We start from the raw sequence: 16,784 nt of genomic DNA on the forward strand, positions 1-16,784 counted from the left end.
GCATCCTCTGCAGGATGGGATCGTTAAAATTGCTGCATCTTGCCGGCAGTCGAGCTCCAATTCACTGCACTCTATCATCGCATCACCTCACGAACGTGGTCAGTGGCAGGCATTATGAATGCCTTCACCTTATCACCTCGTCCTGGGCAGCAGCTACGCAATGGTCATCGTTGTCTTGACGTTGCATCGGTCTTTTCTACAGGTGGTAATCGATGCCCGTGTACTCCTCCGTGTCCTGCCCAACAGACTGCGAGTTCTCCGTGCTACGCTGTCGCAGATTCGAAGACGACCTGCTGTTCGCGTAGTGCGAGTCCAATGGGTTGATAGCCACCAGCTCGGAGGAGGCCAATGACCGGATGGACTGGATGTTGAACTGCTGGTCCACTTGCTGCGTGTCGACATCCATGTGCGAGTTCTGCTGCGTAAACAGGTCTAGGTCGGCGTTGTCGCCGCTCACAAGGTCCTCCACGCCGAGAATATCCGCCATCTTGAGCTGGAAGCGCGCCTGGTACAGCTTGGGAGGGATGGCAGATAGACCATCGCCGTCCACGCCCTTGAACACAATCTTGAAGAATCGCTCCATCCGTTTTTGGAATGTCCAAGTCTGCAAAATATCGATCACACCAAGATGGTAGTACGCCGGGCCAACAACGGTGTTAGCCATGCGCATGCCTGAGCGCGGGAGCCTCCTTCCAGACGAAGACGTATTGCTCGCGTTATGTCGTCCGTTGCGGCTGTTCTTCGAATATTCATGCGGCTTTGACGCCTTTCGCTGCATCACCGGCTCGCCGAGCGCTGACCGAGCGTTGTAAGATCCCACGTTCGACGACACACTGGCGTGGTGCCGAGTCTTAGACGACGGACCTTGCACAGGAGGCGGGCCCTTCGACCTGGCCAAGTTCTGAACACCACCACTGCGTGCGTCCATCATCGATTTCTCCGTGAACGGGTTGTATACAGAAGATCGCTGCTGGTTGTGTCCTGCCTTAGTACCTTGTGCACTTGACTGCGTAGGCGTGTTTGCATCCATCTCGTCGTCCGTGCTGCTACCTTCGTCGACCACATACTCCACTTCGTTGATTCCCATCAGGAGAGAATAATCCATGATTCCAAACGAGCACAACAGCTGCGAATCAGCACAGAGCTGCTGGTAGAGCTCCAAAGCCACGTCCCGATCGAGGTTCAGCTTCTGCGTCAGGTCCGAGTCCTTCAAGACGACGTTCGGCTCGTGTCCGCCCAACCGAACCGTGCAATTGGCATTCTCCGGAGCCGAGTTCTGGTAAATGTACTTGCGATTGCAGTGGCGACACGTGACCTTCTTGCCACGCTTCGGTAGGTCGCCGTGGCGGTTCACCCACGATCCCTTGATATCGTAACGCGAGTGGATCACTTGGTCGGTATCGAAAAGGTTTGCCATGACGACGAACGAGAACTGCTTGCCGTACAGCTCGAGGCAATGGCAACCGTAGAAGCGCAGCAGCAGAGAGCGAGGGTTGGCGCACAGATAATCAGCGTAGTCCTGCGCGATGCTGCGCAGGAAGGAGCACTCTTCCTTGCTGGTACTCTTGACGATCAGAGATCCATCAGCTGAGTAGAACATAAAGGCTCCACTGGCACCTTCGCTCAGTCGTTCCTTGGCTGTGGCCGAAAGTGCCTGCAGGTACGCTTCGTTGTTCACTCCGAAGCGTTCACGAATCTTCTTGAACGCGTGCGGCTCGTAGTCGTGGAAGGTTTTGGTACGCGGCGAGTTCTTGGCCACACGCATGTTCTCGTCAAATGCCCCTGTGCCGTTCGTCCCTTCACGTTCAGCAGCGTTCGACTGCTGTTGAAGATAGGCGGCATATGCAGCCGACGGATGGGCAGCGTTTCCACTCTCGCTGACTGGAACTGCAGTGAACGCCGCGGCCGTCGCGACGTTCGTGGCCTTGGTCTGCGGCAGCAGCGCCAAGTGCTGAATGCGCTGCGAGGCGGGCAGCCGCTCCGCGGCCTGGACGGCCTGGATGATGCCTGATGTCGTGTAGAACAGCACCTCGCGTCTCAGCGCCGCGTTCACCTGCGGGTTCAGGTCCACGTCGATCTCGCCCGCGTTCTCCCCCAGACAGCGCGTGAAGTGCGCGACGTGGAAGTCGTTGAGCGCGAACCAGATGACGAGGTCGAGGTAGCCCTTGCCGGCGATCAAAAAGTTGAGCAGCTCGCTGGACTTGTCGGGCTTGGAGCGGTCGCGCGACAGGAACTTGATGTAGACGATGACGACGATGATCCAGTAGAAGGTGACGGCGAACACGTTGAAGCGCGCGCGGTTGATGCTCTGCACGCGCACGGCGTAGGTCTCGGGCATGCCCTCGCTCAGGCGCTTCCAGGCCCAGACCCAGACGGCGATGCCGAAGATGATGAAGAGCCCCATCCAGACGTAGAAGAAGAGCCAGCTGATGATGTTGGCGTTCACGGCCCTGTAGTCGCTCGTGAAGTTATCCGTGACCTCGTAGCCGGGCGGGCAGTTCTGCATGTTGTCGGCCTGCAGGTTCTTGAGCGCGTTGGTCCAGCACACGCCCAGGTCCGAGTATCCGGCCCAGTCGTCCGTGTTCATGAGCAGCAGCCCGAGCACGAGCGGGACGAGCCACGAGCCGAGGTGGAACATGCGCGTGTTGCGCTTAAAGTCCGTGAAGGGGTTGGTCAGGCTCATGAGCAGGTTGGCCGTCATGCAGAAGAACCAGCACTCGGAGGCCAGCAGCGTGAACTCGAAGAGCCCCGCGAAGACCTCGCACGTGGAGCCGGCGCCGCTGTCGGTGCTGCAGCCGCACTGCAGGTTGGTGCTGCTGCAGAGCGGCACGCAGTCGAAGAAGAGGCAGCGCACGAACTGCTGCGCCATGAGCTGCAGCACGAAGACGGCGTCGGCGATGGTGCGCCAGAAGACGAGCGGGTTCGGGTGCTGGCGGTAGCTGGGCACGCTGGCGTACGACAGGATCACGAAGAAGACGGAGAAGACGGACAGGATGCCGCCCCAGATGAGCCCCGGGCTGAGGTTGTCGTAGCTGCTGGCCATGGCCATGACGAGCGCCACCACGAAGGCGAAGAACATGACGAGCTGGAACCAGCGCGTGGTGGAGGCCAGGCACGTGCGGAAGGCGGCGGGGGGCGCGCCCTCTGCGTCCAGGCTCTGCGCGTTCTCCTGCAGCATGTTGACGTCCGGGTCCGACAGCGTCGAGGACGAGATGCCGAGCGAGCGCGAGGACGACGCCGGGCGGCTGTAGCGCGGCCGCGAGTCGTGCATGAGGACGCGCGGCGACTGGAGCAGCGGCACGGGCGGGGACACGCTGCTGCGGCGGCGCTGGGACGGCGACGGCGACTCAACGGGGGCGCGGATGTTGCCTGCCTGCCTGCGACTTGCCTTGCCTGCCTGCAGAGTGGTTGAGCGCCGCGCTAATGTGCCGACAGCGGAAGAGAGAGGAAGAGCGTTGGTCGGATCGGAATTAGCAGGAGAGAACGGTACATGGTACCCGATGGATTGTTCGTCTGACTACTAGGGGTAGGGGAAGACGCTATTTTTGGCGTACTGCAACAAAAAGCGACAACGGGAGGTGACGGAATGATGAGGGGCCTGCTACACGAGGGTGCTTGGGTGCTGTGAGGCGGCTTGGATGGATTGCCGACGGGTGCATGCTGCGGCAGCGGTGTGCCGGTGCCAAGCTCGACGTTTACGGCCGGGCGATGGCGTTGGTGCATAAACTTGCACGCCGCTAAGTACGGAATCCACCTGTGAGAACGCATTGCCAAGCGGTTCTTCAACGCTACCCTTAACCCGTGCTACTGGAGTTGTATAAGTTGTTAACCCGCGATAGTCGATGGCTGTATACTCGAGAATCCAGCCATTTGGCGCGGGTAAAAGTCGGACGCATTTTTACCGCGCGATAATTCGCGTGCGCCACTCCACGCGATCCGACGTGTAGCCATCTCGAAGGCGCCGGACAGTCATGCGTTGCGCGCATATCTTGCTGCTGCTCGCCGCGCTGCCCTCGTCGGTATCTGCGGCGTCTCGGTTCAATCCGTCCACTGCTACCTGCTCCGCCCCCGTGCGCACTCAACTGGAGCCGGCGCCGCTGTCCGCCGAGGAGCAGAATCTACTGCAACAACTGCTGCCCCAGCCGACGGTACCCATCCACTTCAAGTGACCAGGTGCTAGATAGATTGATCCGTTGTCATGATTTCCTCAACTGCAGAGCAAGCGGCCAGTGGTGCGTGGGGAGCTGCGCGCTCCGCTCCACATTCCGTGCCAGCTCCGAGCATTCCCGCACCTGCCGGCGTTCGTGAGCGAGATTGAGCACCACGAAGTGCCGAACTTCGAGGCACGTACTGAAGTGAAGTTACATGGGTTTCCAGTGGATGATATTGAAGATGTTGTATTGTATTGTTATTGCCCCTTAGGTGAAGGAGTTTGCTCAGCCGCCCCACGTGATCTTCTTCGACGAGAGGCAGGAGGTTGTGCGCACCATTGTGGTGGCGCCGTCGTGGACAGGGTTCGAGCTTCGAGATCTCATTCTGGACAATCTGAAGAACTAGAATGTACTTTGTGACCCAACCAACCATGCAGTACGTTAATTAATGAGGTCGCGCTCCGTGGCAGCACTGAATGTTCGAGTGATGCTTGGTCAGAACTATCAAAATGAGCCTCTTTCCAAGTTTCATCGCGTCATAATTTGGGGGTAAGTCAGTTCCAATCGGTCCCAAACAGTGGGGAATGGGGCAGGATTTTGGTCATTTTTCTTTTCAACGTTCAAGTAACCAGCGCGACGAAAGATGACTACCTGTGTGGATTTCGTATTGCGCCAATGCCCCGATCTGGAGAGTTTCGAGCGCAGCACGAGGACGATCTCTACGTTTCTTGGCCCACCACCAAGTCTGTTACTCAGCGAGGCTTGTAGGTCTGGGACTGTTGCGACGTTGGACTGGATTTGGGCCGCTAGCTGCACGTCCGCCGAAAAGAGAACTCGGGGATGGACGCTCACGAATTATCTGCGCTCTGATCAGCGGTACTATCGCTGGCAGTTCCCTGCTTGCAGCCACTAAACGAGGTGACATGGCGATCATGAGTGGCTGTTTGCACACTTCTTCGGCTGTGAAGTGTCCGGGAATAAGCTGCTAATAGCTGCCGCTGAACTTGGCCATCTTGGCGTGTTCCGGTTTCTGTGGCAGCGCCGGTCTGGGGCGCGGGATAGCAGTAACCATGCTGAATCTACTCAGGAAGGCAACGTTATCGCACCCAGCCAGTGTACTATTCGAGTTAGGGACACGTATGAAGTCGGGTCCTGGAGGCGATTTGTGATAGAGCGGGCTATCGAGAATGGGCACTTCGTCGAATGTGTACAGGATGGGATGCAGCTTGACGACTCCGAACGATATTACGCTATTTCCGACGCTTTGGCGCTCGGGGACTTCAAGCTCGCTGAGCTGTTATTACCTGATGGATAAGTTTTCTTGCAGTATACTCCTTGGGTCCCGCCTCCTGAATTAGTCGAAGTGATAGTCAAACGAGAGCAGTTCCGGTGGAATGAAGACCGTACAATGGATGTTGTGGCTGATCTAGCGGCGAAAGGGAGGTTGGATCTCATGCAACAACTTTTCCAGCGCTTTTCACCTCTGAAAGAAGATCATAAGTGCTGGAAGAAGACTTGGCCTAATATTATGCAAGCGGCATGCACACATGGCCACTTGTTGGTTTTGCAGTGGCTGATGAACCACCCGCTGGGCCGTGATGAGTTGTTTTCCTCCCGGAACCGGAGCTACAAGTGTGGCGAATTGATTCGAGGTGCAACTACGAATAGCCACGTCGGTGTGCTGCAATATCTGCTCGAACAAGGCGTCTTTAAAGATGCAATCATGGATGGTTATATGATCGATCGCATTTGTAAGGGCCACATTGACGCCATACGATGGCTAGCCGACCACGACTTGATCGGTGGTCAGCAACACTTCAGTTGTGCTGTTGCAAGTGCTGCGCAAAACGGTCGCTTGGACATTTTGCAGCTGTTCCAGGCTCTGGATTCGGACGAAGAAGATGGAAGTTTTGGTACGAAACAAAAGCGAACGATTTGGGGTGGCAAACGAGATACGTTCTATTGGGCCGCTCAAGGAGGTCACGTGGCAGTACTGGATTGGTTGCAAACGAACTACCCAGCGCCCTGTGAAGCGGATGCTATGAACACCGCAGCTTCCGGTGGACATCTTGACGCAGTGAAATGGCTGCATTTCAATCGGACGGAGGGATGCACGATAGACGCAACGTACTTAGTGGACATTTCGAGGTGGTGAAGTGGCTGTATGCGAATCGCCCAGAGTCTCGCACGATTGCAGGTATCGTGAAAGGCGTCCAGTGCGGCCACTTGCGCATCGCGCACTGGCTCAGCAAGAAGTTCCCTGAGTACACTCTGAGCCGCTACGCTGTAGACAAGCAGCTAATTAGCCCGTACGGCGAGAAATCTCTGGAGATGTTACAATTTTTGCAGGTTACATATCCAAGCATCTTCACGACAGACTTCCTTCAAGAACTTCGGAGGGATTTTTCAGATCCTTACCCCAAGAAAAAGAAATCAGCCGACGCCCTTTTGAGATGGCTTGACGAAAACTATCCCAGCGGGCCTCAGGAGGCTTAGCTCGGATGCTTCGCGAAGAGAAGGTATGGGATTGAGCCCACGAATACCAAAAACAAAACTTTAATATATAAAATGCTTTCTGAAAATGCAATTTAAGCTTACACTAAACCAAATAATGCTACTTCAGTAGCAGCTGAAGTTGGATTAAATCGGATTCAGTCGGAAATGCATACGAAATCCAAGCACTGGACAAATCGCTACCTCAGGTCGTTCCAAGATCTCACGGTGCCGCGACTGTCGTTGCAGAGCGTAGAGCTGGTGCTGCGCCAACACCTGAGCGCTGCTGCTCTGCAGGACATGGGGCCTATAATAATAATAAATTTGGATATTATCCAAATTTCTGGGACCACCGCCAACTCTATCATTGGCGAGTGCCTGCGTTTTCGGTTCTATCCGAATTTTGGATTGGATCTGGAATATCTCGTCCGATCCCGAAAAAACCAAGTGCTTCTAGGCCAGCGCGTGGCGGATACCTCAAGCGAGACCCGTATGCTGCTGCAAAGGCCATTTGGAATCTGGTTCCAACTGGGCGGCTGGACTTGATGAAGCGGATCTACGGAGCATCATCCGTCTGCGGATAATTCGCAGTCTTGGCGAAAGGCAATAATCGTTGTGTGTTCGTGCGACAGCATTCTTCAAATTCAGTGGCTACTTAAACAGCCCCTGGGTCGCAATGTGTGCGAGGAGATGCGTTCGCTTGGAAAAATGTATAAATTGCTTTGCGCTGCGGCACGTGGAGATTGTACGAGTGTGACTGCGGTAGATTCGTTTGGCGGCGACGCACTGCTAGGCGCCATCCAACGAGACAGATTGGAGACTGTGAAGTGGTTGGTGGAGCACTTCCCGCAGTCCGAGCGCATGCCAGATTTCTGTGTGCTGGTTGAAGCCGCACGGCATGGCCGACTGGAAATGCTCCGGTATTTCCAGAGTTTGAACCCTTCAGAAGTCCCGGGCTTTTCTCCTGTGTCCATTGAGCCAGAGCGGCAATCAGGAGTGGAGTCTGTGCCTCAGCAATACAGGCGATACCAAATTCGATGGGCAGCGGCAACGGACGGTCATTTGCGAGTATCCAAGTGGCGGTGCACCCACCGCTCGGAATGGCGTTCAATGGATGAAGCTGCTGCTAATGGACAGCTGGAAGCGCTAAAATGTGAGCCGAACAGAGGGATGCACAGCCAATGCGATGGATGAGGCCGCAGCAAATGGATACCTGAACGTTGTTCAGTGGCTCCACGCTAACCGAACGGAGGGCTGTACTACAAAAGCCATCCAGTACGCGGCTAGAAATGGCCACCTAGAGGTTGTGCGATGGCTATTTCAAACTCTATTCACAGGGAGCGCTTGTGCCCGATACCCGCGCATAGAGGATGAATCTTGAACTGATGCGATGAATCTTGCAGCAATTGGAGCCTCCAATTTGGAGGCGCTGCATGCGAATCATCTCACAGTGTCCTTGATAGAAAATAATATTCAGCCTTCGGCTGGTAGCGGTGATAATGCATAACAATGAGATAGTGACCAAGAAAGAATAAGAAATCAAGTGGCTAATAACTATCTTAGGATAATTGTTTGAGCTAATGAGCTTTGCTTCTCGTGCATGCAACCAGTGTGTTCATGAATCCATTCATCATTGTTGAAGCGGAAATGGATTGATTCAAAGTAGAATGCATTTGTTCGAATGGACCCAGTCTGCAGCAACATCATACTACAATCCTGCTATCAACTAACGTCGAAGGCAATCCCGGTTGCTGCTCTCCATCATTTGTCATGCAATCGCAGGCAACCAAGTGCCCTTACCCAGTGTTGATTGAGCGTACGTGAATATCCCAAATGGTCAATATTGGCTGCTTGCCCCATCACTCCCGCTGTGCAGACCTCAGTGCAGCTCCGAGCCGTCGCTCTCTTCAACTCTGGGAAAGTTTGTCGAGCCAGCCCAGAATAATGTTGCAAGTGAATCTTCCGGCGGATTTCGAATAATCACCGCGAAGTTCTTCCAGAAAGCTTGGTGTGAACGCGCTCGGGTACACGTCGCGTAAGAAGAGCAGCTCCTCCAGCGTATTTTTCCAGTGCCAGGCACCATAGATCAACTTCTTGTGACCTGGGACGCTATAACGGCTCAGGGTGTAGTTAGGGAACTTTTTGCTGAGCCAGTACGCGATGCGGACGTGGCCATTCTGTACGGCTTTCGCAATGGCTTCATAGGTGTGAAACCCTGGGTAATTTGCATACAGCCACTTGACCACCTCGAAATGTCCGTTGCGAGCGGCATCGCGCATGGCTCTGTCTGTACACCCCTCAGTGCGATTAGAATGCAGCCACTTCATCGCATCGAGGTGTCCTTGATAAGCCGCTGCATCCATGGCATCCACATCACATTCAGCGGGGTAGTTGTCTTGCAGCCATTGCAGCACTGCCACGTGACCCCCGAAAGCAGCCCAGCAATACGTATCTCGCTCACCACCCCAAATTGAAAACTGCCTACCCGTTCGCCAGTTCGAATCCAGAGCGTGGAACAACTGCAAAATGTCCAAGCGACCGCGTTGAGCGATTCTGGCGATAGCGTAGCTGGCTTTGTGTTGATCGCTGAGCAGGCCGTGGTTCGCTAGCCACTTAATAGAATCGATTGGATCATTACTGACGCGCAGGATCATATCATGCGTCACGTCGGCTTCCTCAAACAGTCCTTCGTCAAGCAGATACTGCATCACGTTGACATGGCCATTCGAAGATGCACCATGAAATAGCTCGAGACGATGGAATTCGCGGGCATCGCAAGATTTCAGCTCTTCGCGGCCTAATGGGTGCTTCATAAGCCACTGCACCATCGACAAGTTGCCGCTAGTGCATGCCGCTGGGAGCGCAATATGCCACGCTTGCTGCCAGGTTGTGTGGTCTTCTTGGAGTGGTGAATACAGCAGAAAAATCTGCTGCATGAGGTCCGACCTGCCTTTTGCAGCTAAATCAGCCAAGATGTCCGCCGCTCTCTCTTCGTTCCACCGAAGCAGCCCGATCTCGAGCATCTTATCGACCAATTCAGGAGGAGGGCGCCAGGGACAATAATCCAAGAAGTCTTCTCCATCAGGTAGTAGCCGCTCAGCGAGCTTGTAGTTGCCAAGCCTTAACGCGTGTCGGATAGCGAATGTTAGGTCGGCATCTCCAAGCTGCAGACCATCATTTAAACATTCAATGAGTTGTCCAAACTCAGTCGCCCCCTCGATCACAAAACGCCCCCAATAACTCGCGTCATAAGTGTCTTCAACTCGGATCGTACACTGGCTTTGAGCGCCGTCGCTGCTTCCCTGAACTGATTCGGTCCTCGTTGTCCGCTGACCGATGCCATCTTATGCGTTGGATCGACGCTCCCATAGAAACTTATACACACGGAGGTGACCGCGTTCTGCGGCGGTCTTGAGCAGCCTCTCTCCGGAGACTTCAATGCCGGAAAAGTGCGCAAAAAGCCACTCTAGAATCGCAATGTCACCTCGCTCAGCGGCTGCAAGCAGCGACTTCATAAACTGCCAGCGGTAATAATGCTGATCCGAGCGCAGATAGTTGGTCAGCGTCCATCTCGGGGCTCTGTTCTCGGCGATCGTGCAGCTAGCGGCTCAAATCCACTCCAACGTCGCAACGGTTCCGGACCTGCAGGCCTCGCTCAGTAGGAGACTTGGCGGTGGACCCAGAAAGCAAGAGATTGCTCTGGTGTTACGCTCGAAGCTCCCCAGGTCGGGACACTCCTGTAACGCGAAATCCACCACACACGTAGTCATCGCTCGTGAATTGGTTGGATGAGGACAAACAAGATGCCGATGATATTTTGTTTCGTTTTTGAGAAAGGATCAGCCTTTTTGAAATGATTGATTGTTTTGTCAATTGGTCTCGAATGTAGCGCTTGGATGATCCCAAATTTCGTTACCGGTACTAACAAGGTCCATCTCTAGTCCCATCGATTTTGCCGCAAGATGCAGGCACTGAGTGTCTCCAGTTACGTGGTGGTTCAGTTCCGCGATCCATGTAACTTGCATCTTACCACCTGGGGACAGCTATTGTCGACGGCATTGCGCCCTCGGCACACCGTTCACCCCATTAAGTTTGTCGCGGTCCTCCTCCGTTAGGGTCGAGTACTTCGGCCAACAAAGAGTAGACGCGTAGCTTGCTGGTAAGACGCTAGAAAAAAGGAAGGCAATCTCGGTAAAATGCAAAGGGTGTTTTGCTTTCAACGAGGAGAATTCACGACTGAATCCTTCACCACATCATACGCGGCCGACGGCTACCCCGCCGGCCCGCTTCCTTTCCTACTGCAACCACTTGGGGACGCCACACCTCCCGTGCACGAGCTTCCTGGCGTCCATGACACCCGTCCTTGGCGGCTGGCGACCGAACGTTCCGCGCCCAGCCCGCCATATCGCGTCATCTTTGCCTTGAAGAGTGGGATAACCACTCACACTTGATACGCTTGCCCGTCCTGCCCTTGCTCCTCTTGAAGTCGCGCCTCTTCCTGCTCTAACGCGCCTTCGAGCATCGTCAGGAAAGCTGTCAGTCGAGGTCTCAGACGTGACCCGTGACAATATTCACGTAGCCATTGCACAACCAACACCAAGGTGACCACCATCAGCAGCATTGTTATGGTGTCAAGCGAAAATTATATGTACAGCAATGTGTGCCCGTGGGATTAAGCCGTGAATCAATTTTGCTACCAAGTGTTGGCAACAACAATGCCAACTGCAATACAGTGTATTCATCACCATTGGTGCCTGTCATCATTGTCATCTTGTTGACTCAGTAGAATTGTGCTACATACGATAATTTTCGCTATCATCAATTTCTGGGAGCTTCCAGTTCTCATTGCCAATTTACCTTCCAGCCGCCAAACCCCCAGTCCCAGCAAATACAAACTATGCGTCTTTCTCAAGTTCTAGCGATGGTCGCGGCTTCTTTCTTGCTCACCTGTGAAGCTCTACTAACGACCACAGTCTCCACCCAACTGAAGATCTCCGAGGGGGTATCCAAAGCCAGCGATTTCTACGGAGCAGCCGTGAAATCTTTGATGACGATGACTCCGACGAGGACATCGTTGTGGACAATGACTCTTCCGAAGACATTGCTGAGGACGACGACGATTCTTCCGAAGAGAGCCAGCTCACAAAATCTCAAATGAAGGCACTTCAGCAGGCCCGTCTTGTCAATTCACTCCCAATCCGGATCGGCTCGCTCCCAATCGTCCCACGGAACGCATCCGTCCCGTCATCGCTCACCTAGATAGACGCCTCCGGGATCCCCACCCGGTTCTCCACCTGGTTCGCCGCCGCCCGGTTCTTCACCTTGATCGTCGAGGCGTCGTCCTCTGATCCCGCCGTTGTTCCCGATCGGCACCATGATCCCGGGTTTCAACGCCCCCCAGGGCACTCATTCAGACTGATACGGACCCCTGGCCTTTGATCTTGCTGAGACAGCTACACATCACAGCCATGATCCTGTCGACGCTGACCCACCATCTCCTCCTACCCGAGGGGTGGCTCTTCCCGCTCGCCGTTCGGGGCACAGCACAGCCTGCCGCCGGGATCGGCTATCGAGACGACCTGATCACCGGACCCACCATTACCGCATTGATGGCCGATCGCCCCTGGCAGGTGCTGCGGAACCCGGCCAACCCGTTGACTTTCGATCTGGCGCTCCATCGAGGCGCCGGCACTCGATTGGGTCGGATCGCCATTGCCTATCTTCAACTCGAACAGCAGCATCGCCAGGCCTTTTGGGAAACCACTCATTATCTCCCGATCACGGCCGCACAGCGTCGGGACTCGATCGTTGAGCAATACCATCGCGATCGCCGAGCCCGACGGATGCGCCTCGGTGATCGGTGGCGCCGACTCCTCGACGCGATGCTGCCCGTGATGTGAGAGATGTGGGCAGACGTCGATCTGCTGCTGGACCCGTTCTTCTTGCCGATCTTGGTGCGACAGCGGGACGCTGTGACCTGGTATCCCGGTGTGGTGTCTCGCGCCGCGAATGCTGGCAACCCCACCCAGCACCAAGGCAAAGCGACCGACCTCCGAACGGCCCTGATCGAGGCCGACACCCATGCCCTCTGGCGGAACCAGTATCGCGACCACCCCAGGACCTCCCAGCTCAACGGATCCCGCGCCTCCGCAACAAGTTCAACCCCAACGTCGGCGCCCCGCACCAGCCATGACTTGATCACCGTCTCTGTGATCGACTTCCGTAAGTAGCGAGCCAGTGGACCATTACACCCCCAGAGTCGGAGTGACTCGGAGGCCGATCTTCCATACGCGTCACGCGAAATGTTCAGATTAATCCATGCCATCGTAATAATCCACATTCTTCCTTGATCTCCCGCTGTTCCCCGTCAATCCATTCGTTGCTAACTCGATCGGCCAAGATCTGTCCTCATACCTTCCTGTACTCGCTCCATAATCATCCGTTCTGCACTCACATACCCACATTCATTCATATACAACCCCTTCCTCCGATCAACGGCCTCCCCGTCGATCCGTCATCTATCTCGCTCACCAAGGTGACCAGCTCACCCTGGCGGTCCGATCCCACTCCTCCTCGTGAGACTGCATCGCGCCAAATCGGCTCCGGTTCCCACGATCCCGAAGAAATTCGTGCAGTTGGGATCCGCAGTTAAGATCCGCTTCGTCGATCCCGTCGGGCTCGTCGTAGCCCTTCCAATGTACCAGGAATTTTCGATAAGTCCGGTCGTACCGCGTCCTTCGACCCGTCCGCATATCCGTGATCTTCTCCACTTCGTACTCGTTCGAGTCCCGATCTGGGGCCCAGCTGTTCTCCGGAAGTAAGACTTCGTCGAAATCAAGTCGATCTGCTTCGTCCACTCTGAGCGCGATCCTCGGTCGATCGGGGAAGTCCCTGACCAGCTTCAGCTTCGACACATGCACGATCGGGAACAGGTGATAGTCCTTACCAGCGATCTGAAGCTTCATTGTGTACTCGTTTACCTACTTCGCAACACGGAACGGGCTGTACCACAGGTGAGCCAGCTTTCGGGCATACCCCTCTTTCACGCGATCCAGGTACAGCCACACCTGGGATCCAGCCTCAATCGAGTGCGGTCGAACATCTTCATTGTGTCGGTCGGCCCGATCCGCGATCGCCTCGCGTAGCCGAGCATTCACCTGACTTTGGGCCTGATCGTAGTGTCTCTGGATCCGATAACGCCACCGTCGACGATTCGGATCCCGAGTCCGAGGGATACCCAAAGGTATCGTCGCTTTGAGCGTCGATCGGGTATCCCAACTATGCACCAGATAAAAAGGGGAGTCTCCGCGGACTCGATCTTGAGCCGTGTTGGTCGCGAAGGTCAATCGCTCTGCGTACTCATCCCAATCTCTCTGATCCAGATTCTCCACGAACATCTTTAGGGATCTCGTCGCCGTCTGTACCATTCGCTCTGCAGTACCGTTAGCTTGCGGTCGATATGCCTTCGTCGCTCGCTTACGCATACCCAGGATCTTGTTGAAGGCGCGGAAGAAGTCGGCCATAAATCCCGGTTCGCGATCATGGCTGATCACCTCGCTAGCACCAAATCGCCGGAACACGCACTCTTCGTAAGCCTCGGCGATCGTCTGCGCCGTTCGGGACGAACTGGCCTTCGCGATCACGTATCCTGTGAACAGATCTACCCAGATCAACGGTTCGGTATTACCCTTGTACGACTTGGGTAGCGAAGATATGAGATTTATTGCTATGATCTGGAACGGGTATGTTGCCTGGATGTTTCCCGGCGACTCGCCCCTGATCGGGGGTCGTCCTTTGCCGGTCTCGCAGTCGACACATTCACCGACGTACTTCTGCACACTCCTGAAGAGACCTCTCCAGTGAAAGTAATCGCGGATCCGCTGATAGGTACGCCCGATCCCCTGGTGTCCACCTTCCAGAGTGGAGTGGTAGTGATGCAGGATATCTTGATGCAGCGTCCCCGGCGCAACCAGTCTCATCAGCCCATGTCGATCTGCCTCCGACCGTTTGGAGCAGATTATCACCGTCGATCTCGTAATCCGCTGCGATGTTGCCATAGGATCGAGGCTCATCCTGCGTCAGATCAGCCACATCTCCTATCAGGTACTTCGTCATACCCGCGATCCACCTTGAGCTCGACGAATTCGATCGATCCGCAACCCTCGCACGGACTCCTCCTGTATGACGGTCGGGTTCGACCGTGATCTGGCGCCCGATCGGGTGGTCATCGGCGCTAGTCGGGCGATCGACTCATCCGATCGAACAACCAGGATCTTATCAAGTCGGTTCAGTGTCACTAGATCCCCATGATCGACCTCATCCTCGACGACGATGCCCCCTTCACGTTGGAGGGCTGCACTGGCCAGGCTGTCCGCACTTCCGTTCCAGTCTCGTTTCACATGTAACAGCTCGTGATCTGGCCAGTTCCGTAGCAGGTCCAGCACCTTCTGCTTTAACAATGTCAGCTTAGGTGCTTTGCAGTCGATCTTGCCCCGTACTTGCCGCATCACCAGGTTGGAATCATCGCAGACCACTAACCTGCCTCGATCTACGCCGTCAAGGAGGTCGAAACCCAACAGACCATGATAATCCGCCTCGTTAACAGTCAACCCTTCAGCATAGCCCGATCGTGCCTTCACCACACTCCATTCGGGTAACCTCCACAAGATCGCGCTGTACGCGCCCCCGCCTCGCTTGACGCGGGCGGATCCATCGAAACATATCACCAGCAGCTCTTCATCCACGCGCACAGTCGGGAACGGGGCTTGAATCTTCCGCCGGGGTTCGTTCTTCGGCGCGATCGCGATCAACGGGTCGTCCAGATCCGATCGAGGCGTAATACTAGCGGCGATCGCCCCCAATATCTCGTCCTCTTCCTTGGTGCACTTCGTGATCTCCAGTGTCCAGGGCGATAGAAGTGCAGCCCACTGACCCAATCGGCCTTGAAGACCGGGTGATCGGAACAGCCACGCCAACGTCGAGTGTCGGGTCAAGACCCGGACCGATCGTCCAACCAGCATATTACAGTTCAGGTCCAGGATCCGTAACAGCGCCAGGACTTCTTTCTCCACCACATTGTAGTTCAATTCATTCGACTTCAGCGTTCGACTGGCGAAGGTAACGGGATGATAGATCTGATCGTGCTCCTGCATCAATGCGGCCGAGATCGCCCAGTCACTCGCATACCGGAGTCCGATCGCGATCGAAGTGCCGCAGGATCGGTGTCGTCGCGATCGAAGTGCCGCAGGATCGGTGTCGTCGCGATCTTTATCTTCAGGGTCGAAAAGGCACGATGAACACGGATCCATCGTTCATCGGCAACACCGACTTCATGAACTGATGGAGTCTGATCGGGGTTCACTGGGTCCGTATCCACTAAGTTCGGTACTTGACGATCCAGGATCTGGCGCAGATCGGGGCGTTTCTTCAGCTCGGCGAAGTCCACCTCGCGCAGTTCGTACAGGATCGCCGCGTAGATCGCGTAATCTTCCAATAAACGGCTGTAATAATTGAGGCTGCCAAAGAACGACTGCATCGATCGGAGCGATCCGGGGAACGGCAGATCAGTCAGAGCAGTGAGATCTTTCGGATTGGCCTCTAGCCCGTCGTTCGACACACGATGTCCCAGATAGTCCACCTTACGCATCCCCCAAGAGCTCTTCTCCACACTGATCGAGAGGTTCCACTTATCACAAGCGTCCAGCAGGTGATCCACACGCTCGCACAGCTCATCCCATGATCCGGCCGTCACGACAATGTCATCGATGTACGATCTGCGACCTAGCACTGATGGACGCCCCGGATCTTCTGGTTGTCCTGACTCGATCAAGTCCGTAGTGACTTCACAGTCTGACGATCGCGGGATCCTGGTGAACCCATACAACGCTTCGTCCCGAAGTCGCTGGTAGATCTGAGGAGCGTTCTTCAAGCCGAACGGCATCCGGTTCCACTCGAACAGACCCATGTGGGTGATAAAGGCCGAGATCGCACGAGCTCGATCGGTCATTGTCACCACCCAGAATCCACTAGCCATGCCCAAAGAGCAATACCAGAGTACCTTGTCCAGATCTTCCAGCAGATCGTTGATCAAGGGCATCGGATATACCATCAGCCTAGTTAGACTGTTGACGAGCCGATAGT

At 55.2% G+C, this 16,784-nt stretch overlaps 3 protein-coding genes across 3 annotated transcripts; 2 read left to right on the forward strand and 1 right to left on the reverse strand.

Moving 5' to 3' along the window:
* Positions 1-196: 196 nt before the first annotated feature.
* On the reverse strand, positions 197-3,768 carry PHYSODRAFT_307766 (phosphatidylinositol-4-phosphate 5 kinase-like protein; the record flags this gene model as incomplete). Its single annotated transcript, XM_009540742.1, has 2 exons — positions 197-3,513; positions 3,555-3,768. The coding sequence occupies 2 exons, from the start codon at positions 3,766-3,768 to the stop codon at positions 197-199; spliced, it is 3,531 nt and encodes a 1,176-aa protein (XP_009539037.1).
* Positions 3,769-3,971: 203 nt separating this feature from the next.
* Positions 3,972-4,657, forward strand: PHYSODRAFT_348612 (hypothetical protein; the record flags this gene model as incomplete). Its single annotated transcript, XM_009540743.1, has 3 exons — positions 3,972-4,148; positions 4,218-4,355; positions 4,423-4,657. The coding sequence occupies 3 exons, from the start codon at positions 3,972-3,974 to the stop codon at positions 4,555-4,557; spliced, it is 450 nt and encodes a 149-aa protein (XP_009539038.1). The 3' UTR covers positions 4,558-4,657.
* A 1,603-nt stretch (positions 4,658-6,260) lies between these two features.
* Positions 6,261-8,025, forward strand: PHYSODRAFT_534115 (hypothetical protein; the record flags this gene model as incomplete). The annotated part of the gene is made up of 2 exons (XM_009540744.1): positions 6,261-6,406; positions 7,803-8,025. 2 exons carry the CDS (start codon positions 6,261-6,263, stop codon positions 8,023-8,025), a joined length of 369 nt encoding a protein of 122 aa, XP_009539039.1.
* Between the last annotated feature and the right edge of the window lie 8,759 nt (positions 8,026-16,784).

This window comes from Phytophthora sojae, assembly GCF_000149755.1.
Source record: "Phytophthora sojae unplaced genomic scaffold PHYSOscaffold_16, whole genome shotgun sequence".
Lineage (NCBI taxonomy): Eukaryota > Oomycota > Peronosporomycetes > Peronosporales > Peronosporaceae > Phytophthora > Phytophthora sojae.